Source organism: Mycetomoellerius zeteki, unplaced genomic scaffold, assembly GCF_001594055.1.
Source record: "Mycetomoellerius zeteki isolate Tzet28-1 unplaced genomic scaffold, Tzet1.0 scaffold82, whole genome shotgun sequence".
NCBI lineage: Eukaryota > Metazoa > Arthropoda > Insecta > Hymenoptera > Formicidae > Mycetomoellerius > Mycetomoellerius zeteki.
In genome coordinates, this window is record NW_017257851.1 from 64,278 (window position 1) to 83,394 (window position 19,117).

Genomic DNA, 19,117 nt, shown 5'->3' on the forward strand with positions numbered 1-19,117 from the left:
ACGGATTTCTCGATCGCATTCGACGTCGTAGAAATAAAATCTTTTCGACTGTGATTTATACACGGAAAGAACGTGCTAAAGTATCTAAAGTTTTGCTAAAGTATTTAAAAATTTATCTAGATACAGATATAAAAATTCTGTTAGACCATCAAAATAATTATGTAATGCTCGTTTCTACCAATGTGGATTAACTTTAATCTTGGTTTAATTTACTCTTCTTCTGTTTCTAATCCTTGGACTAGAAAAAGATGAGGAGTAAATTGAATCGAGATTAAAGTTAATCTACAATTGATAGAAACGAGCATAAAACGCTCAAACTGGTGTAATAAATATCATATAATATATAATATAATATTATTAAGAGTATCCTACATAATAATTTTGATAGTCCAAAATTTTAAATTTTTCAGAAAAATATTGTCCTTTTCGTGCACAAAATCAAAATAATTATGTCAAGATTGTAATTCCAGTAATTACTCATTATTATTAATTCAAAATCATTGAAATTTGTTTAATAAACGCTGCATAGAGATATTAAAAATAATTACATTAATTATATTAATTTGATATAAGCATATTGATAACAACTAGATCGATTATCTCACAGGAAAACATTTATCCGATATAAGCCACGATCGAGCCAATTTTTTCCAAAATATTTTCATCATTGCCTCGCAATTTCAACCAATAATTCATAATCGCAGAATAAATGGAGCTTCAACGTAACGGCAGTTTATAAATTTATCTGCAGGAAGAGGGGAATCCGCGACAGTGTTTTATGAGTAACGTCTGCCGAAGCGAAAGAATGCCGGCGCTTGATACGACCGCACGTGTTCGCTTAATGACGCTAATAAGACGGTTCTTTCCCTCCCCGGAATGCGTGCAAACAGTTTTAAAGTGACGACCCGAATTACATTTCGTCGTGGACGATGGCCGTTCATCAGCAGCACACAATTATAGACATATAAAAAATATTAAATGTTGAAAAAACAAAATAGTGTAAATGGGCAAAAATCAATTTTCCAACTTTCTATAATTTGTTTTATTTTTTTAATTAAAAATTAAGTTAAATATTTCTACTTAATAATTTTAATTTAATTGAATACAATTAATTGAATTTTAAAAACCAAACAACTTAAAAGTTAAGTGTATAAAGCCAAAAATGTGCTTGTTTCTTATAAATGTATTAAACACGTTTTTTCATGTAAACAAGAACTTGCAAATATTGATTTTAACTTTTAGTAACAATGAATATGATAGGCGAAATTCTTCTCGGAAGGCAATATGGTACACCACGTGCCTAGAAAATCGTTTACACCACGTGCGATTTGGAATGTCTTCACTACTTTTCCTACGTTCTCATAAATAATACTCCCACCTGTTCGAACGAAAGGAAGTTCGAAAGTACTTCAAAGTTTGATGTACTTTCATTCACGACGAATTCTCGGAATACTTGATTCCGAAGAATTTACGCGACTGAATGAAGAGACTGGACTATATTTTATACCGTGCATATACAACAAGACTTTCAAGAGATGTCTTAAAGATGTTTAGAAGATGTCTCTACGTTTTAAAGACGTTCCCAAGAAGTCCATTGGATAAAGTGTGCTGTGTGATAATGATAACAATATGCGTTCTTCAAAATATTTATATGATAATGTTTTCGCCGATGTAAATTTATTACAAGTTTCTGTATCCGCTTGCACTTCTGAATTTTAGTTAGCTGATATATCTCCCTTTCGAATTGTCCGTAATATAAACGTTATTGTTCGTAATTCAAACGTTATTGACAATCTGAATATTTACAAAAATATTTTCATCATACAGAATTTATTGGTTATATATGTTACAATAATTCTTTATATGATTGGTTTCTAACATTTAAATCTGTTGAAGAAGTAAAGGTAAGAATCAATTATATTAAAAAGTCAGTAATCGAGCTGCTTTGTTTACTGAACGAACCATTTTAATTTATAGACAATTATGATACAAATTTGAATGAAAATATTAATTTAATTGAACGAGAGAAATCCTATATTCGGTTAAAGCGGATCTTAGTGCTTAAACATTTCTGTGTGAATTTATATATTATACATATCTACAATTCTGTAAACCGCGTGCTGAAATCTTTTTTTTAGCTTGAAACGTAATTATGAGTAGAATCAGAGTAACAATATCACTTATTGCTTTGACAAGCAATTTAATAATTTTTGATGCTAATAAGTATTTTTATAAGAATATTAATAATCTGATATTAATGAAGACTTAATTCTACGAATAATTTATTGCAAAAAATATTTCGAAATCTGTTGTTTATGATTTATAGACGGTCTTCTTATAAATAAATGAATGCTACGGTGAACCACTTCAAGAGATTTCCAAAGATTTATTTAAAATCAACGATCTCTTTCTAATAATAAATCGAAAATACGGCAAACATCGAGAAAACAAAAATGGGTTTTCTGAGAATTTTCCAAAAAAGATTGATAAATTTTCATTATTGTTCATTGAGGAAACTACCGTCGAGATCCACCGATCGGTCATTAACGTTCCCAGTGATGTTTTTAATTTCTACTTTGTCCACACAGCGGACGAGTATCCGATCGGAACGGGACGTTCGTATGCGGGGTTTATCTACAATCTTCGGTGGTAAAGAGGCACGATTCGACGGTGCTTTCGAGGAACTCATTGACGTGACTACCGTGACACGAGGACGTGGCTCGCACAACGCGGGAAACCTAAATACTTCGCGGACATGTCCGCGCCGACGGCGACAAAAGGCCGTTACACGACCGTGCCGACGTGAGAATGTATAAATGTGCGTTTAAGTAATGCGACGAGGGATCGTTTGAACCGCTTGTCGTAACGATCACGTGACGACAAACAAGGACTTTGCACCACATTAATCACAATCAATTTTTTTCAAAAAACTCCTTAAAAAACGAAACATGCATTATATATATATATATAATATATTGTTTTCATGCCGTATTTATATAATGAAAAAATTTTCAGTCAGTAATGATTGACTTATTTTTCTTTTTAAAAGACAGGTAATTAAAAATTATTACCACAGTCAAACATCTTTTGACAGAAATTGAGATATAAATATACTAAAAATATAATATACTTTAAGTTATATATTTAATATAATTTATATAATAAAAAGAAATTAAAATTCATGTAACATATATAATTATCATTATACAAATAATTTAATATAATTATGTAAACAGATATAATATTTATTAGACATGATAATAAAGAAATGTCAAACATTTTAATAAAAGTCAATCAAAATTTTAGAAGAGAAAGAAAGAAATGAAGAAATCTAATTAAATTCAGTTGAACCTAAAAATTTGCTACTGAGATCGAATTGTTAGTTCCAAGCTATTCTACGAGGTATAATGAAAAGAAGTTGTTGGAGTATCCGCGGTACAAGTTTAGAACGAACGAAGTTCACAATCGTGCGAGATGGCGAATGGCAAGGACGAAGCGGCAGTCTTTGCCTCCGGCTACAACGCGACGGGTACCGGCCGGTCCAGCGCGCACGCGGTTTATTTTCAAGCGAGATCTTCAATAAACATCGAAAAAATAGCTCCACTTTAGCGCGAGGATCCCGGCCACGTGTCTTATATACCGGCGTTGAAATCGATCGGAAATGTGAAAAGAAATCCAGAAATTAATTTGTCAAGGGAGGAGCCATTGGCCCGCTGCAAACAAAATTTTTTAAGGTCAAATATGAAAAGATAGAATATTAAATTATTTAAATTATGACGTCGGAAAAGTATTATTCAAATTTATAACTCATAAAACGTTTTATGTAAAATTTAAAACATATTAACATAAAAAAAGAATAATATAATAGAATCTATGTTTTATAAAAGTTTCTTAAATTAAAAAACTTATTTGTGGAATATAAAATTGTGATTAAACGCTTCAGAAATATAAAAAATATATGTATATAACATTTTCTTATAAATATTTAAAAAAAAAAAAAGAAACTCGAAGAGGGTGGTCAGGCTCCCCTTGGATCCACCAGTGGTTATCGAAGTTCGGGGAGGGGAGGGAGAAAGAGGATTTCGGGAAATTGATCGTTTTTGTTTACGTTGAGTGCAGATAGCGAGTTTAGCACGCGATGTATCATCCCGTGAGCGTGTCGTCGCACCTGTTTTCAACCGCCACGCGTTGATGTCCCGCGCGCGTGGACTTGGATGCGACTCGCGGACATCGTTCGGGGACGCGCCTGACCCGCGTGCAGTATCGCGAATCACGCGTTTTATTTACGATCATTACGCGTCAGTTTAATAAAGTTTTATGTAATATTGTATAATTAAATAATTTGTAATAAAACATTATGTGATTTATACATGAATTTATACGACATATTATTTAATATAAAATATGATTTATATGACACATTTAAAACGTATCAGAAAATCAAACATCCAAATCAATAAAAAGGGAAATGTAAGACTTGTTATATATTTTGTTAATTAAATGCTGTAAACAGTACTTGATGATTAGTTAGAATTTTGGATAAACGGTTTTAATCTATACTTTTGAAAAGTATAATTTGTAAAGAGATTGTTATTTTCCAAATTTTTCCTTAGCAAACTATATAATATGAATAAAATCGTTAAAGGCCGTATTACGTGAAACAGTAAATATTTAAAAGAAAAAATAATGCAGAAAAGGTATTACTATAAAATAGTATTATTACAAAAAGAAGAGAGAAAGCAACGAAGAAACAAATTATTAGCCAAATGATTCGATCGAATAAATGATGTATAATAATATTCTATTTAATTAGAATATTAAAAATACTGTATTAATATTAAAATCTTCAAAGAATACGACAAAAATAAAACAAACTTTCACGACGGAAAATTTTATAATTCTTCAATAACGCAAGCTCGTATCGAATACTCCAATTTTTTTTATCATGAGGTTAAAAGATAAAATTTTAGATTTTATGTATGATATGTCGGATATATATATATATATATACGCGACATATTTTCCCTCGCGAGAGACGTATCGTCGACGCGAGAGTGCCCGCGATTTGTCGCACCGATCGAATTAGATCAACATCATCGTCGCGCGTTAGCTAGCACGGCACATACTCACGCTGCCTTCGGTGGTGTCGTGTTTGTCATGATGTAATCCGAGGCGACGTAGCCGACGAAGAGGAAGAGAAGGTGGAGGAGAATGACAAGGGGAAGGACGCGTCGTTGCAGCCCCAAGTGACAATATCTCACGTATCGCCACTACATCGCGTGGACCACCGGGGATGGTCCCAGGCACCGTGTGTCAATAACCGACGTTTGTTGGCGAACCATCCGATTTTTCGACCGGAAGTAACGAGGGAGAGGAGAGAAGGGAAGAGATCGAAATAAAGGAAAAGATGGAAACGCCTGAGCGTCTCGACGCCGTCACGCTGTCACTCCCCGGTGAATAACGACGACAAGGCGAGACGATATCGCCAGGGTAAAACGGAGCATCGGAGTGTCTCGCCACGATACATCGAACGCATGCAACACACGGGAAAACGTGCGTACCATCGCGCGGTCGCGACGCGACTAGTTATACGGACTGATTTCCGCCCACGACCTAATCGCGGCGAGTCGGACGGACGGACGGACGGGAGAGAAAGAGAGGGAGCGTTTCATTCGTGAGCATGGAAAGAGATGGAGCAGGAGGGAAAGAGAAGGTGAAGAGAAGGATATCGAGAGATGCAGGGACGTTTTATTGCCTAGGCCCGCGATCTAGGGCCCCTCTGTGATTTATTAGACGACCGAGAGAACTTTGCCTTCACTTGCTCTCTCTCTCTCTCTCTCTCTCTCTCTCTCTCTCTCTGCGGTTGCAAGAATTGTTACGTGTTTAAGAAAATTTATAAGCGTCGCAATGAATACTGAATTATAAATAAAAATTCCTTCTGTATAAATTCTATTAAAATAAATTATTACGTATTTCATACTTTTATTGTCTATGTACGTGTAATAAAAGTGTATATATAAATTATACAATTCGTAGAGGCTTTACATTTTTAACAAATTATATAAAGAAAAGGAATATAAGAACGTTTGTGAGTTTCATAGAGATATATCTATAAGAATATTTTTTATATATAGATATGTTTCTACCACATCGCAATTATTATGTAATATAATTGATTATAGTACAATTATTGTATTATAATCGTCTTGTGGTATTATAGTGAAGTAAATTATCCAAGAAAAAAGAAATTATATTCATACAGGAACCATGTCTAAAACTTACATAAAGAAAGAGAGAGAGAAAGAAAAAAGAAAGAAGATTTTTACGGTTTTACATACGTCTCCTTAAATAGAAATCTTTCTTATAATGAATAATTAAAAGTATATAAGTTGAAATATACACAATTTAACATTAATATATTTAATCGAACACTTTATCCTCAAATTTAATCTCTCAGAAAGATTGGTAAAGTCGATGAAAATAGTTTTAATAATCAAAACCTTATACACGCAATGTGTTTTATATATTTGTAACAAGTGGGCTGTAGGGTTCAGAAATGCGATAAAGCGGCCCTGACAAGAGACGGAGGAAGCAACAAGATCATTGAGATCGGCACAAACTGGTCGATAGGAGAAGAAATTTTCTCCGGATAGAGAGGAAGAAAAGGGATTGTCGTGAGATCCGCGCAAGGGGGGCTGAAGGAGTCCGACAGGTTCTGCGCCATTCTCCGTTCTTACGTCGATCTCCTCTCTTACCTGAGACGATTAAACTCGCGAGAGATAACGGCCTCGGAGCGCAGAGTGGTCCAGCGCGTCCTCCCGTCCTCTCCTAACTCGGTCCCCCTGCATTCCACGGTGGTATTAACCCTAGAGCCGAGCGGAATGGAAGCTGGATAGCGACTGACTGACTGGCTGGTCGCTTCTCGATTACCTGTAAAACCTGTCACATAGACGGAGAAAGAAGAATCGTTATTAATTTGACAAAGTATCCCGCATTATATGTATAGAAAATTATACAGAAAATTGGGTCCCAGTGAAATAAGTTAGTTTTTACATTTGTAGCTTATAATATGGTGAACAAAAGATATATATAGATAGATTTTAAGTTGGTACATCAAAGGTGAGCACAAGTTTGATATGCCATAGCTAAAAAGTTATTGAAGCCATTATTGAGCCTTGTATTTATAATACTTATTTTTTCATCACATTATAATTTATGTCACGTATGAAAACTAATTCTTCATCGGAGTTTAATTTTATTTTAATATACACTGAGAAAAAAATGCTGTTGATTCAATTAAAATCTATATTACGGGCTGTCACTAACATAAGTAATTAATTCATACATATTTTTATTGAAATAAAGGCCTTGATTATTGAAATAATAATTTATGTCTTTATGTCAATAAAAATATACATAAATTAATCACTTATGCTAGTAACAGCCCGTAATGTAGACTTTAATTGAATCAACAGCGTTTTTTTCTCAGTGTAAATTAGTCCTTTGATATGAATTATCTACGGAGGAAAAAAAGTCGATGAGAAAAATTGTGCTGCAAAAAAAAGTCTTGAGATGGTTTTTTTGCAACAGTATGATTTACTTAATTTGCAAATGTAGTGTACAAATTATAATGCGCAACAAAAAAAAATAATAAAGCATTCGAAATAGATACGCTCTCGTTATTTCGTCTCGTTAATTCTCGATTCTTCTCATGCAAAATCTAGCAGATTGACTGTACATCTTCACTAAACAAAAATTATTAAATCTTAATACATCTTTAAACAGTATTAAAAAAACATAAACTTACAGTAAACAAATATTTACTCAATAAAAAATGATAGTTAAGTAAAATTAAAGGTTTTAGTATCAAATAAATATATCTTTATATTTAGTAAATATTTACTTAAAAATATTCAAACAAATACTTATCAAAATTTATTTTCAGTATTGTACATCGCATCTTGGATTGGCCAGGAAGTCATCGCCGTTAGATATTAGCGCGCGATATGTACAACTAATTATATCGAGCGGCATTATTAATCATCTCCGGAATAACGTATTCCGCGCGATCTCTCGCGGATTTCCCGATCTCATTATGACTTTGTTGCATTCTTGGCTAATTATCGTCGCTGCACGTGGCTAAGCACGTGGCCGGCGTGATCACGCGCGCGCGCGCGTTTTAATCTGTCCGGCAAATCTACCTGAATGCGCAAATTGCGCACATGCCATGCCGAATTGCATAATAGATCGGCCAGGAGTGATAATGCCCGTCCAAGGAACACATCAAAGTCAACAAAAAATCAAAACGACTTTATTTTGATTCTTGATAATAACAGACAATAAACAGACAAATTTTGTAACAATTGAATTAATCTGAAATTTTTATATTTTTAGTAATACTTTGACATGTGACACATGCAGCTTTAAGTTGAACCATACTGTATTACTTGATACTCTAATATAATATATTAAAAAGATAATAATACATAATATATTAAAATAATATACGTAATATATATTAATAATATATATATTGTATATTATATATATTATATATATTAATAATATACATATATTACATATATTACATACTAATACATATATTAAAATAATTTAGATATTAATTGTATACGACGCTATACATATATTCAATAGAATATACCTCTACTTCATTTTTTTTTTAAATAGATGTGATAATTTTGAGACAAAGATCGTATTTATTTAGATCATCGAGATTTGTCAAACTCTGAATCGCTGATAAATTTAAATAATATTACAAAATGATCTCTGTGTTCTGAAGAAATCATCATTTTAATTTTCATAGAGTCAAAGTAAAATCATTTTGACTTTTTTTTTATTTGATATATTTTTTGAGCGATCTCCATCATTTTGGGAGATCTATTTATTAGGAGCATCTTTTGTAGTTGATTCACTGTAGACCTATGAAATTCACAATTCTCATTCTTTCGTCATTAACATCACATAAGTTTTTGATTACGAATTCTATTTGTTTCACATTGGAATACTAGGTTGCTTTCGTCTGAAGGCAATGCCAATTAAAACTTAAGAAGAATAAGTAGATCATTTCGGGTGCCTTAATTCATCTCGGGGCGGGGCTCGTTACCGGCGCGATCGCAACGGCGATATCATTCGGACTTATAGGTGTAAATTTATTCCCCGCGTCCCGTCGAAGAAACTTAATATATCGTTTCATTCACGCGGCTTTCGTTATTCGCGTACTCGCCGCCGCGGCCGGTCCGCCGAGCGTTACGAATCAGGAAACGGAATTAGGAAAACGGAAGGAAACGGATGGAGGAGCGAGACTAGTTAACGGTGACGAGGCGTACATATATACGCGTTATTGCTCTCGGAAGCGTCAGTCAACAGGGCTGGCAGCATTCAATGCGAACATCGAATGTAACCACGATTCGTCGGGCGCATGATTTTGTAGACAAAATTTAAATTTTTTATTTTAAATTTATTTGCAACACACATTCCTTTGGGTAATTATTCTAAGTCCTAAATTATAATAATTATTCTAAATCCTAAATTATATATTAATCCTTTATCTCAAAATTATCACGTTTATCTTTAAAAACGTAAAGGATATTCTATATGGATATATGTATGTAAATATTATCAATTCGCTACATAAAGCTAAATTACTTATTATTTTGTTTTTTTGTAGGTAGTTTTAAAACGTATTTATGATAAATTTTTTAATTAACTAATTCAAATTTTTTTACTATTAATTAAATATTTTTTTAACTGATATTACTTTTTTTAGCTAATCTCTTTGACAGATATTTTTAGCTAATGTTGCGTAGCCAAAACATCCTTAATATCATTGGTACCTTTTAGTTTCTTGTTTTGTTTTTAATGTATACTGCCTAAACGTTATTCTCATATATTTCTATCACATAATTATTTTAAGCCCAATCATCGCAGGGAAAAGTAAATACAGTTTGAATCTACTCGTCTAGTCCGCTCCTGAGGCCGATCCAGGCAATTCCTCCTAGGGTTCACGTCAGGAGACGTTTTCACTTCCTGTCTTTTCCCACGGCGAGATGTCCCAAAGTATCACCCTAGCATGATCTTGACATACGTTTGCTACGTTTAGTTCGGCAGACAGCATCTGGAGCTGGTCTGTCGTCAACGAACGAAGGAGAGAGCTTACCTACTTCTCTCGATTTTACTCTCTTACTCTCTTACTCTCTTTCTCTCTCCTTCCGCCCGCTTCCGTATTCCTTTCTATGTCATTGTATCAAATAGCGCCGATTGTGTCTATTATTATACACACTTTTACACTTTTAACGACGATTTTTTGATGAATTTTTTACATGATAATTTTTAAATTATTTTTCAGTTAAAAAATTAATTCAAATGACATTGTTATGTTAAGAATTCATCACAAAATCATTGATAAATTGAATAACATTATGATTTTTCCTAAAATACTTCAATTTGATGTTATTTTGATCTTACTATAATTTTGTGTTCTACTTCTAGGATTGGATCATTTAAGCTAATTTTATAAAATTCTTAATAAAAAAAGATTTTTTTTTATTTAAATTATTTTCTTGTATAGATTGTTTACTTTCTTAAGTGTGCTATTTTTTAAGGTCTTGTTGCAAAAAACTGAAATGAAAATTAAAAAATTAATAATAGCACATTTCTAATAATATGATGGTAGTATAATTAAGATTAGAAAAGCATTTCATTCTTTATATCAAGTGTCTCATACTTTCTTGTACACATTGATTTTTTTACCTGCTTTAGAATTTCCAGACTTAAAATTTTTCTTAAGTTGATTCGCGTAACGTAAGCATTATTAATATTTTGTCTATTTTTTTCTTTTTCTTAATCATTATTGACGTCAAAATTGGCAATTTTGAATGCATAAGAGTAATCAGATCTTTTACACGTTCCATTCGAAAGACGTCAAGAAGGAAATTATTTTAATCGTATCCTGTGAAGTCTCGTATCTTCCACTTTTCAACTGCTCGAAGAGCGGCAGAGTAGTAAGAAAGGAAAGGAAAGGAAGTACCGAAATAGACGAGAATATTCTTCATAATTCCAATCGAGTAAAAAAAGAACTGTCGGTTGCTTGAAATACATATACTGTACGAATCACAACTCAAATCATAATTATAATGTTATAGATATATCTTATCTTGATGAAACTTTTTAAACAAATTCTGCATTCTGTTTCCCTTAAGCGAAACAAATATCTCCTGTATAATTGAACGGTCGTCAAAATGATTTTATTTCAAAATGAGAAAAGGAATAGAACTGTTATCCATGTAAACACTAAATAATAGTAATAAACATGAATGTATCATTTCATACTCAACAATAAAAGTGTAGTACGTGTTACACAACTATTCAGATAGCACAAGGACGTCCAATGAATGTTCAACGAACGTCCATTTTTGGACTTCGAACATCCAAAAAAGATCCTTCGGATGTCTGATGTACGTCTATAAGATGTATGACACAACTTCGGATGTTTATAAAATATCCGTTATCGGATTTATTTTGGACATTTTCAGGATTTATTTTGGATCTCTTCTGGACTTATTGAACAGTTTCAGGGTTTATTTTGGACCTTTTTTGGACTTATTTTGAACCTTTTCAGGACTCATTTTGGACTATTTTGAATCTGTTATACGGAGTCCTAATAAAAGTTCAAAATATAATTCCAATAATAATTTTATCTCAAACATGTAATGTCATTTTTTAGACAGAGCTATTATACATATATATTGCACATATAATACATTGTATATAATATATATATATATATATATATATTACGTGTATATGTAATAGTTGTACCTCAAAAATAACATTATATGTTTGAAAAAGAATTATTATTAAACTATTTTGGACTTATTAGGATTTCCATATAATAACAGATAAATAAAATGTATGTCCATAAAGTATCTTGTGCAGATATCAGATCCATGTCCAAAAAAGGACATCCAATTTAAGTCCCATTTATGTCCATGGACATATGGACATAAACTGAACTTAAAATGTATGTCCATAAAATATCCTGTGCTATCAAGATACTAAATATGAAATTATAACATTAATGTTACATTACTTGATATTTACTATATATAGTATATGTATCTCGAAGCCGGTTATAAACCTATTTGTTCAATTTAAACTTTACTGTTAATATAATAATAATAATAATAATAAAAAACAACGGAATGTTGAAAAATGATTAATTGAAGGAATGCTTTTTTAAATTAATTTTATCAGTCACTACCTTACTGATTGTCGATATATTGTATCAAATCTGTTTTATAACATGCATCTCTTTCTAAACAAAAAGATGTATTGTTTCTCTTTTCTCCTCATCATATTATATATAGTATACAATCAGCTAAGGAAAGCACAGACTTATTACTCTCCTCTCGATCTTATTAACACTTCGCAAACTTGGACTATCTATTTTGATTGCGAATTCTGGTAAATAAATCTGTAAAAAAATTAATATGAAATACAATCTAAGATAGCAAAAACTGATCTGAAAGACAATCTATATGACAGTAAAAACTTGTTGTAAAAGCTTTTTCATATGCAAGAATTTTTTCAGATTTTTATAAGACCGGAACCAACAGAACAATGTAAAATTTAATCTGCGTATGAAGAGATGATTGAAAGTGCAAACTACATTGCCGACGTATTTTAACGATCTTCATGCTTATAACGGAAACGCGCAGTCTATGGCCAAACGTGTGCCAAATGTGTCCAATCATCCAATGCCGAAACAACACGAGGCTGTCAGCTGATTTTCGCTAAAAGCGAAGGAAGCTGTTACCAGCCTTGCGTTTCGAAGATCCTCGTCACGGTGCAGCCGTTCTGACGCTGATATTACGCGTCAGTTGCAATTCGCACGATATGCCCTGAGACGAGATTGGGCGAAAAAACGCGCGCATTGTAGAAACCGAGCTCGCGAAAGCGATATCCGGAGAAAGGCGAACGATGAGCTCGCAAGCTGACGTGAGATCAGGTGAGACATCGCGATCGCGTGATTGCTTTTTGCGAGGGAAATGTGCCGGGAAGTGGCGTGTTTAGGTGTCGATCTGCGAATGTATACGCATATCAAAAATGGTGCGACGCAATCTCAAAGTGACACGTGTAAAAGCGCGTAAGTAATTCGATGATAGTCGAGGAAAAAAAATCAATGAATCCACGTGGCCCTCTGTATTTATGTGACTTATTGTATTTTTATATCTCTATTATAGATTTGATATATTTTCGATTTATCCGCAATATTTAATTTTATGTATTTTAGTTTCTTTCTTATTTTGAAATCTAAATGTAATAGCTGCATTCGGTTTTGCAAGTCAGAGGCTCCGAATTCAGTAAACAAAGATAGAATGATTACGGATACCTCCGATTTACAAAACTGAATGCAGCCAAAATATATTTCTGTTTTGTTTTTTTATGTTTAGTTACGAAAGTTGTAATAGAAAGTTAAAAAATGAAATTTTATATTTAATATATAAGTATATAAATTTTTATCAACAATCAAAACAGGGATACGAGCCATGTGTAATAAAAGATTCTTTTAATAAAATTAAAGAACACAATCAAAAATACATTAAGAGATGATATAGATTACATTGCAATGATTTGTATTATATTAATTTTGTATTCTATATTTTATCATTGCAATGTAATCTATATCATCTCTTAATATATTTTTGATTATGTTCTTTAATTTTATTAAAAGAATCTTTTATTACTATCAACAATCAAAACAGGGATATGGCTCATATCCTTGTTTTGATTGTTGATTTTTCTGAGTGAGCCTTTATTATTCGTTATAAATTTTTATATTCTTTGTAGGAGTGCCCAAAGCAGCCAATGGTGAAGTTTCGACAAGAAGAGCAGCAATAACTGTTGGACTCATTTTTGTGGCCTCGTTTACTGCGTTATTTTATGTGTACACGAGTTTTCCAGAATTAGAAGAGTAAGAACAGCCATATTTATCTATACATCTTTGTGTTCATACTTTGTACATTGTATTGGATGTAATAATGGAGCCTTTGTGTATTCTTTTCGTAGAAATGAAAAACAACATATGAAGCTACCGCTTCATATAGAAGATGCCAAGAATTTGGGAAAACTGTTAGAACGATATAAGGATTTATATTACTTTCAAGTATTAGCCGGATTGTTTATCGCCTACATCTTGTATCCTTGAATATTCTAGTCACATAGCTTTGCTTTTAATTTGTCCTTTTTCGAAAAATATTCTGAACTGACATACATTAGAGTGATAAGTTGGAGTAAAACAAGCTGTAGGTACGTTCAATGTTATGTTACAAATACTTCGAAGCACTCTTTGATGAAATAATTAGTAAATTTTTTTATCAGCTAATCAATGCTTTGCAGTATTTGTAGTGAGATTTTGACCGTACTTTATATTTGTTTCACTCCAACTTATATACCAGAACATTCTCCGAAAAAGATCCTATTAAGATATATATATGGTGTGTTCCTTACATCAAATCTCAATAGCCTGCAAACGTTTGCGATTCCTGGCTCTATTTTTCTCTCAATTCTTTCCGGATTTCTGTTCCGTTTCCCGATCGCGCTGATACTCGTATGTACATGTAGTGCGATCGGCGCCACTTTGTGCTACCTGCTGTCCTCGTTGCTGGGCAGGCGATTGCTGTACCAATACTTTCCAGAAAAGGCAAATGAGTGGACCATTACCGTGACCAAACATCGTGATAATCTACTAAACTATATGCTGTTCCTCCGGATGACGCCATTACTGCCAAACTGGTTCATCAATTTAGCTAGCCCGGTGATCGGTGTGCCGATGATGCCGTTCACTGTTGGCACCTTCTTCGGCGTCGCGCCGCCTTCCTTCGTCGCCATACAGGCGGGTCAAACGTTGCACAACCTCACGTCGTCGAGCGATGCGTGGTCGTGGAACAGTGTAATCGTACTGTGTGTGTTTGCGTTGTTCTCCCTACTACCTGTGTTGTACAAGCAGAAGCTCAAGCAGAAGTTCGAATAAACGCCAGAACGCTTCATTGACGATACCATCAAGGTGACAATCCGATATTGTACGAGGAATGCTTTCCTATCATGGAGCAGACTCTTCTACTGATAATCTCTTAGGAAATTGAAAAAAAAATTATATCAAATGCGAATTGGGATTAGAATCCGCTTTTTCGCACCATGTAGTTGTTTGTATTTGGACACATGAATTATACGTACAAAATAGTACGACAAATTCTTGCGAGCACAATTTTTGCATAACTTATTTATTGTTGTTTGTAATTTATTTCTACAAATGTATTTTAGATTTTGTGGAGACATTTAAAAATGTAAACTAAATATAGGCGAAAGTGAAAACAGACTTATTTTATTATGAGTGTCACAAATATGCCTATATTTTAGACAATATTATGCCAGGAAATGATCTCAGGAAATTCTGTGTTGATAGGGTCTTGAATTTCATTTTGTATTTCATACGTTATTGTATTGTCAGAAATAATACTCCACTCGAAAAATCTAAATCTGCAAACAATCTTATATGCACAAATCAATATCCGAAATTAATGTAAATACGAAGGAAAAATGCAGATAAACTTAACATATAAATTTTATTAAATATGGCTTCATCATTATTAGCTACATTGTTGTGGTACATATCTACAATATTTTTTCTATCGGTGATATTAACAAAACGAAGTTAAATAACCAATAGAAAGAGCAGTAGCATTGTACACTGGTAGACTCACGGGTCTCCAATACCACCAATTGTACCATACTTAAGAACATAAAAGAAAAAAATAAAATGTACAATATAAATAAATAGAAATAAAAAAAAGAGCGTAAATCATTTATGATCTCTAATACTCACATGTATGTCCAGCGGACAGTAAGATGGTCGAAGATCTACAATGTTGAACGCACTCCGAGCTTGGTGTCATTTTTATCAGTCTTGCACCGGCTACGCATCGTATCACAATATTGCTACACTCAGGATTGGGCTAAAAATTTATGAATTGATTTATAAGTAAAATATAACAATTAGAGTGCTTTACCTACCAATGGATAAGGTGGTGATTCCGACTCGTCGATGAAAATATATTTCTCTGTGCCTTGGCTCCACCAATTCGGAGTCTCTGCTGGCTTTGGAAATAACTTTCGGAGTATTCTATTGGGTTTCATACGATTTATTCTCCAAGATACGTGAGTAGCAAGAGAAGCAGTGTGGAAGATATCCAATCTATTATCCATAACATCATGGATAGTTCTGTGCAAGTGTATAACACACATAGTTTGATCAGATAGATGTTACATAATTAGAAATTCTGTAAAATTTGAATTAACATACTTCCTAAATTCTTTGGAGTAAATTTCACTTTTAAAGATTGAAAATTCTGCCACTCTAAATCTTTAAAGTGAGATTCTATTCCAAAGAATTTAGAGAATACACTGTTAAAAATATCATGAAATTTAATATACTTTCAAGTTACACAAGTTAAATTTAATTTCATAACATTACATTAAATTTAATGTATTGTAACTGAAAAGTATGTGTACATGTACATGAAATTTAACGTACTTTCCATAAAATTTGATGTGGATTTGCATGAAATTGAATACACACATTTATTACATTTCAAACTACTGTAACTTAGTTTTCAGTTAAACCACTCATTACTTCAGTTACCTTATATATAACCACAAACTTCCTTTACATGTTACTTAAATAACAAAATTTCTAGAAATATACGTGGAAACTTACTTAAAAGTTTCATTGTTAGAAAAAATTCTTTTAGCGTCTTCATCAAAGACATCTTGGTTGCTCCAATATAAATTAACTAGATTTTTCATCTTGACAGTTGTATTATTTTCTGCTCTAGTATATGGTATACCAATGTTAAAGGATCTACTGATATTGTGACCAGTTAAATCTAATACAAAATGGACCATAGTGCAAGGCCAGCAGTCCATATCGTTTACATAGAAGTATGGATTCTCTATCAAGCACCATTCGTCGTATAATTCTAAAGTAAGAAATACTATTAGATAATTATGTAAACATTAAAATACTTTTCTTATACTATAACTTTTTATATTATTATAACAAAAAGTTTAATATATTAATCATTTGAGAATTACAAACCAGATAGTGACGGATATAAGCTGACGATCGGTACAGCTGCTTTACGCAAAGTATATAAAGCGGGATAAATGGAGTTTTGTGAGATTCTTATAAATATAACGTTTAACCAGCTTTGGCATAAACATAACAATACGATGGAGATAAAAACGAGTGATAAAATAATTCGCGGAGACCTCGATTGTTTCTTCGATTTTTTTGAGTACTTGGCTTCCAATTGTCGGAAACAAGCTTGAAATATTTCCGACGTTTGCGCTTCCGATACATTGTGAACGATCGCGTATTGTCTGAGTCGTCGTACATTCTCTTTATATTCATCTAGATCGACCATAATCGCGAATCTCTCGTCTATGTTAAACTCAAATTATGCGTTATTACGTTCTTATTTACATTCTAAAACATACAACTGACAAGTGACAACAACAGTCCTGTCAGTTTTACTTGCACTTTCTCGTTTATCTTTTACACTTGCACTCATATTCTCTCTCTCTCTCTCTCTCTCTCTCTCTCTTTCACTCTCTCTTTCTCCTCCCCTTCCGCTTCAAAATTCGACCAATATAATCGGACAACAGTAGAAAGAGAGTTCCGTACGTGTTCGTGCAGTGCGTTAATATTATATTATAGAATTCTATTATAAAATTAATGACATACTGTAGGGAAGAATGAAATAAGGTTCTTTTTGAAAACATAAAGTGCAGATAAAAAAATGCGTAATAAAATTATGTAAATGCATATTACTGAAATATCGCGCATGCGCAAAAAAGAACATACTAGCAAATCTGTTCTAAAAAAAAAGCGCTGCTCCTCTGGGGGTCAATTCTGTATCTTCAAAAAGATGAAAATGACAAAAGTGAACAAATTTACTAGGTGTTGACCAATGAAATTATCAGTATTCTAGTAAATTTGTTCACTTTTGTAATTTTCACCTCGTTTCAAGATACAGAATCGATCCCCTGGACTTGGAGTAACTATAGGCCCGTTTCGACTAGAATCCTAGATTTATCAGAGAGGCACAACCGGTGTTAAGCCTTGTGTCCACGATGCTAGAAATTGGTCCGAGATCTCGGAGAGAGAAAGAATTAACCAATCACATTTAAACAATTTAGTCACATGATCAATGCGATTGGTCAATTCTTTCTTCATCCGAGATCTCGGACGGATTTCTAGCATCGTGGACACTGGGCTTTACGCATTCTGATTCGCTGTTGCAATCACATGACTTGGCAGCCATTTATAGTACTAGTGACATATTTCTATTTCATTTTATCCTATACATTCTATCTCACTCTATCTCATTCTTGCTCTTGAACAGTATCCATGCTGACTAAATTGTGATTGGCTGCGCTCAGCAGAGAAAACTAATCAGTTAGCGCTTAGTGATTCTTTAATACGATTGGTTTCTACACTTAGATTTTGCGAAGAACTAAAGGCAAGAACCAATCAAATTAAAGAATCACTAAGCGCTAACTGATTGATTTTCTTTGCTGAACGCAGCCATTACTGATATTATACAGAAAGCCTGATTATTTGTTCGTTAATAGTAGATATATATGCTTCACAATTATTATTTTTTTCAATGTTTCTTGAATGTAAGAACATAATACTGCAATCATACCTGCAATTATACAATATCTTATCTTCAAACATTTCTGTTTTAATTTACAAACAAGCAATCACAAATGACTTTAAAATTACTTCATTCCAAACAGTTGGAATACTCCATAGATTAAACTATATGAAATTCTTCTACATATCATACAGAATTATTTATCTGAGTAATGCAATATTTTTTTTTAATTTCAAAAATAATTTTATCGAGAATCTTTACCATCGAGTAAAGTTTTACTCCGTTAACAGCAGTGCAGATTAAGGGTGGAGTCCCATGAGGTGTATTTATCGCGTATCGCATAACCGCGTAACCAATCAGAAGCGATCTGCTGTTAT

At 32.9% G+C, this 19,117-nt stretch overlaps 3 protein-coding genes across 7 annotated transcripts in view; 1 reads left to right on the plus strand and 2 right to left on the minus strand.

Annotated features, from left to right (window-relative positions):
* wgn (Tumor necrosis factor receptor superfamily member wengen) overlaps positions 1 to 6,821 on the minus strand; it is a 24,964-nt gene extending 18,143 nt beyond the window's left edge. Inside the window, exon 1 of one of the 2 annotated variants that reach the window (XM_018459316.1) lies at positions 6,756 to 6,821. The gene's annotated coding sequence lies outside the window, so the exon portion shown is untranslated. Of the gene's footprint in view, positions 1 to 5,130; positions 5,571 to 6,755 lie in introns of those variants that run through there. The other variant, XM_018459315.1, reaches the window with a different exon arrangement.
* Positions 6,822 to 12,751: 5,930 nt separating this feature from the next.
* stas (Transmembrane protein stas) lies at positions 12,752 to 15,056 on the plus strand. Of its 2 annotated transcripts, none has more exons than XM_018459373.1 (4): positions 12,752 to 13,165; positions 13,870 to 13,993; positions 14,089 to 14,217; positions 14,545 to 15,056. In XM_018459373.1, the coding sequence occupies exons 1-4, from the start codon at positions 13,126 to 13,128 to the stop codon at positions 15,050 to 15,052; spliced, it is 801 nt and encodes a 266-aa protein (XP_018314875.1). In that variant the 5' UTR covers positions 12,752 to 13,125; the 3' UTR covers positions 15,053 to 15,056. The 2 variants fall into 2 exon arrangements, with proteins under 2 accessions (XP_018314875.1, XP_018314876.1); XM_018459374.1 differs by having other exon boundaries at positions 12,752 to 13,027.
* Positions 15,057 to 15,483: 427 nt separating this feature from the next.
* On the minus strand, positions 15,484 to 17,677 carry LOC108729960 (uncharacterized). Of its 3 annotated transcripts, none has more exons than XM_018459371.1 (5): positions 17,177 to 17,677; positions 16,796 to 17,057; positions 16,093 to 16,300; positions 15,905 to 16,034; positions 15,484 to 15,558 (listed from the first exon to the last, which is right to left on the minus strand). In XM_018459371.1, exons 1-5 carry the CDS (start codon positions 17,502 to 17,504, stop codon positions 15,515 to 15,517), a joined length of 972 nt encoding a protein of 323 aa, XP_018314873.1. In that variant the 5' UTR covers positions 17,505 to 17,677; the 3' UTR covers positions 15,484 to 15,514. The 3 variants fall into 3 exon arrangements, with proteins under 3 accessions (XP_018314873.1, XP_018314874.1, XP_018314872.1); XM_018459372.1 differs by having other exon boundaries at positions 15,488 to 15,569; XM_018459370.1 differs by lacking the exon at positions 15,484 to 15,558 and adding an exon at positions 15,707 to 15,811 and having other exon boundaries at positions 17,177 to 17,676.
* Between the last annotated feature and the right edge of the window lie 1,440 nt (positions 17,678 to 19,117).

Excerpts from the sequence above, each read along its gene's own strand:
- stas (XM_018459373.1), top strand. The coding sequence starts at position 13,126 with ATGGTGCGACGCAATCTCAAAGTGACACGTGTAAAAGCGC. Across the intron at positions 13,994-14,088 it reads AGTTTTCCAGAATTAGAAGA|AAATGAAAAACAACATATGA; the intron begins GTAAGAACAGCC and ends TTCTTTTCGTAG. Across the intron at positions 14,218-14,544 it reads TTGTTTATCGCCTACATCTT|CCTGCAAACGTTTGCGATTC; the intron begins GTATCCTTGAAT and ends AAATCTCAATAG.
- LOC108729960 (XM_018459370.1), bottom strand. The coding sequence starts at position 17,504 with ATGGTCGATCTAGATGAATATAAAGAGAATGTACGACGACTCAGACAA. Across the intron at positions 17,058-17,176 it reads CTTATATCCGTCACTATCTG|AATTATACGACGAATGGTGC; the intron begins GTTTGTAATTCT and ends TTCTTACTTTAG. Across the intron at positions 15,812-15,904 it reads ACTGTCCGCTGGACATACAT|TATGGTACAATTGGTGGTAT; the intron begins GTGAGTATTAGA and ends TATGTTCTTAAG.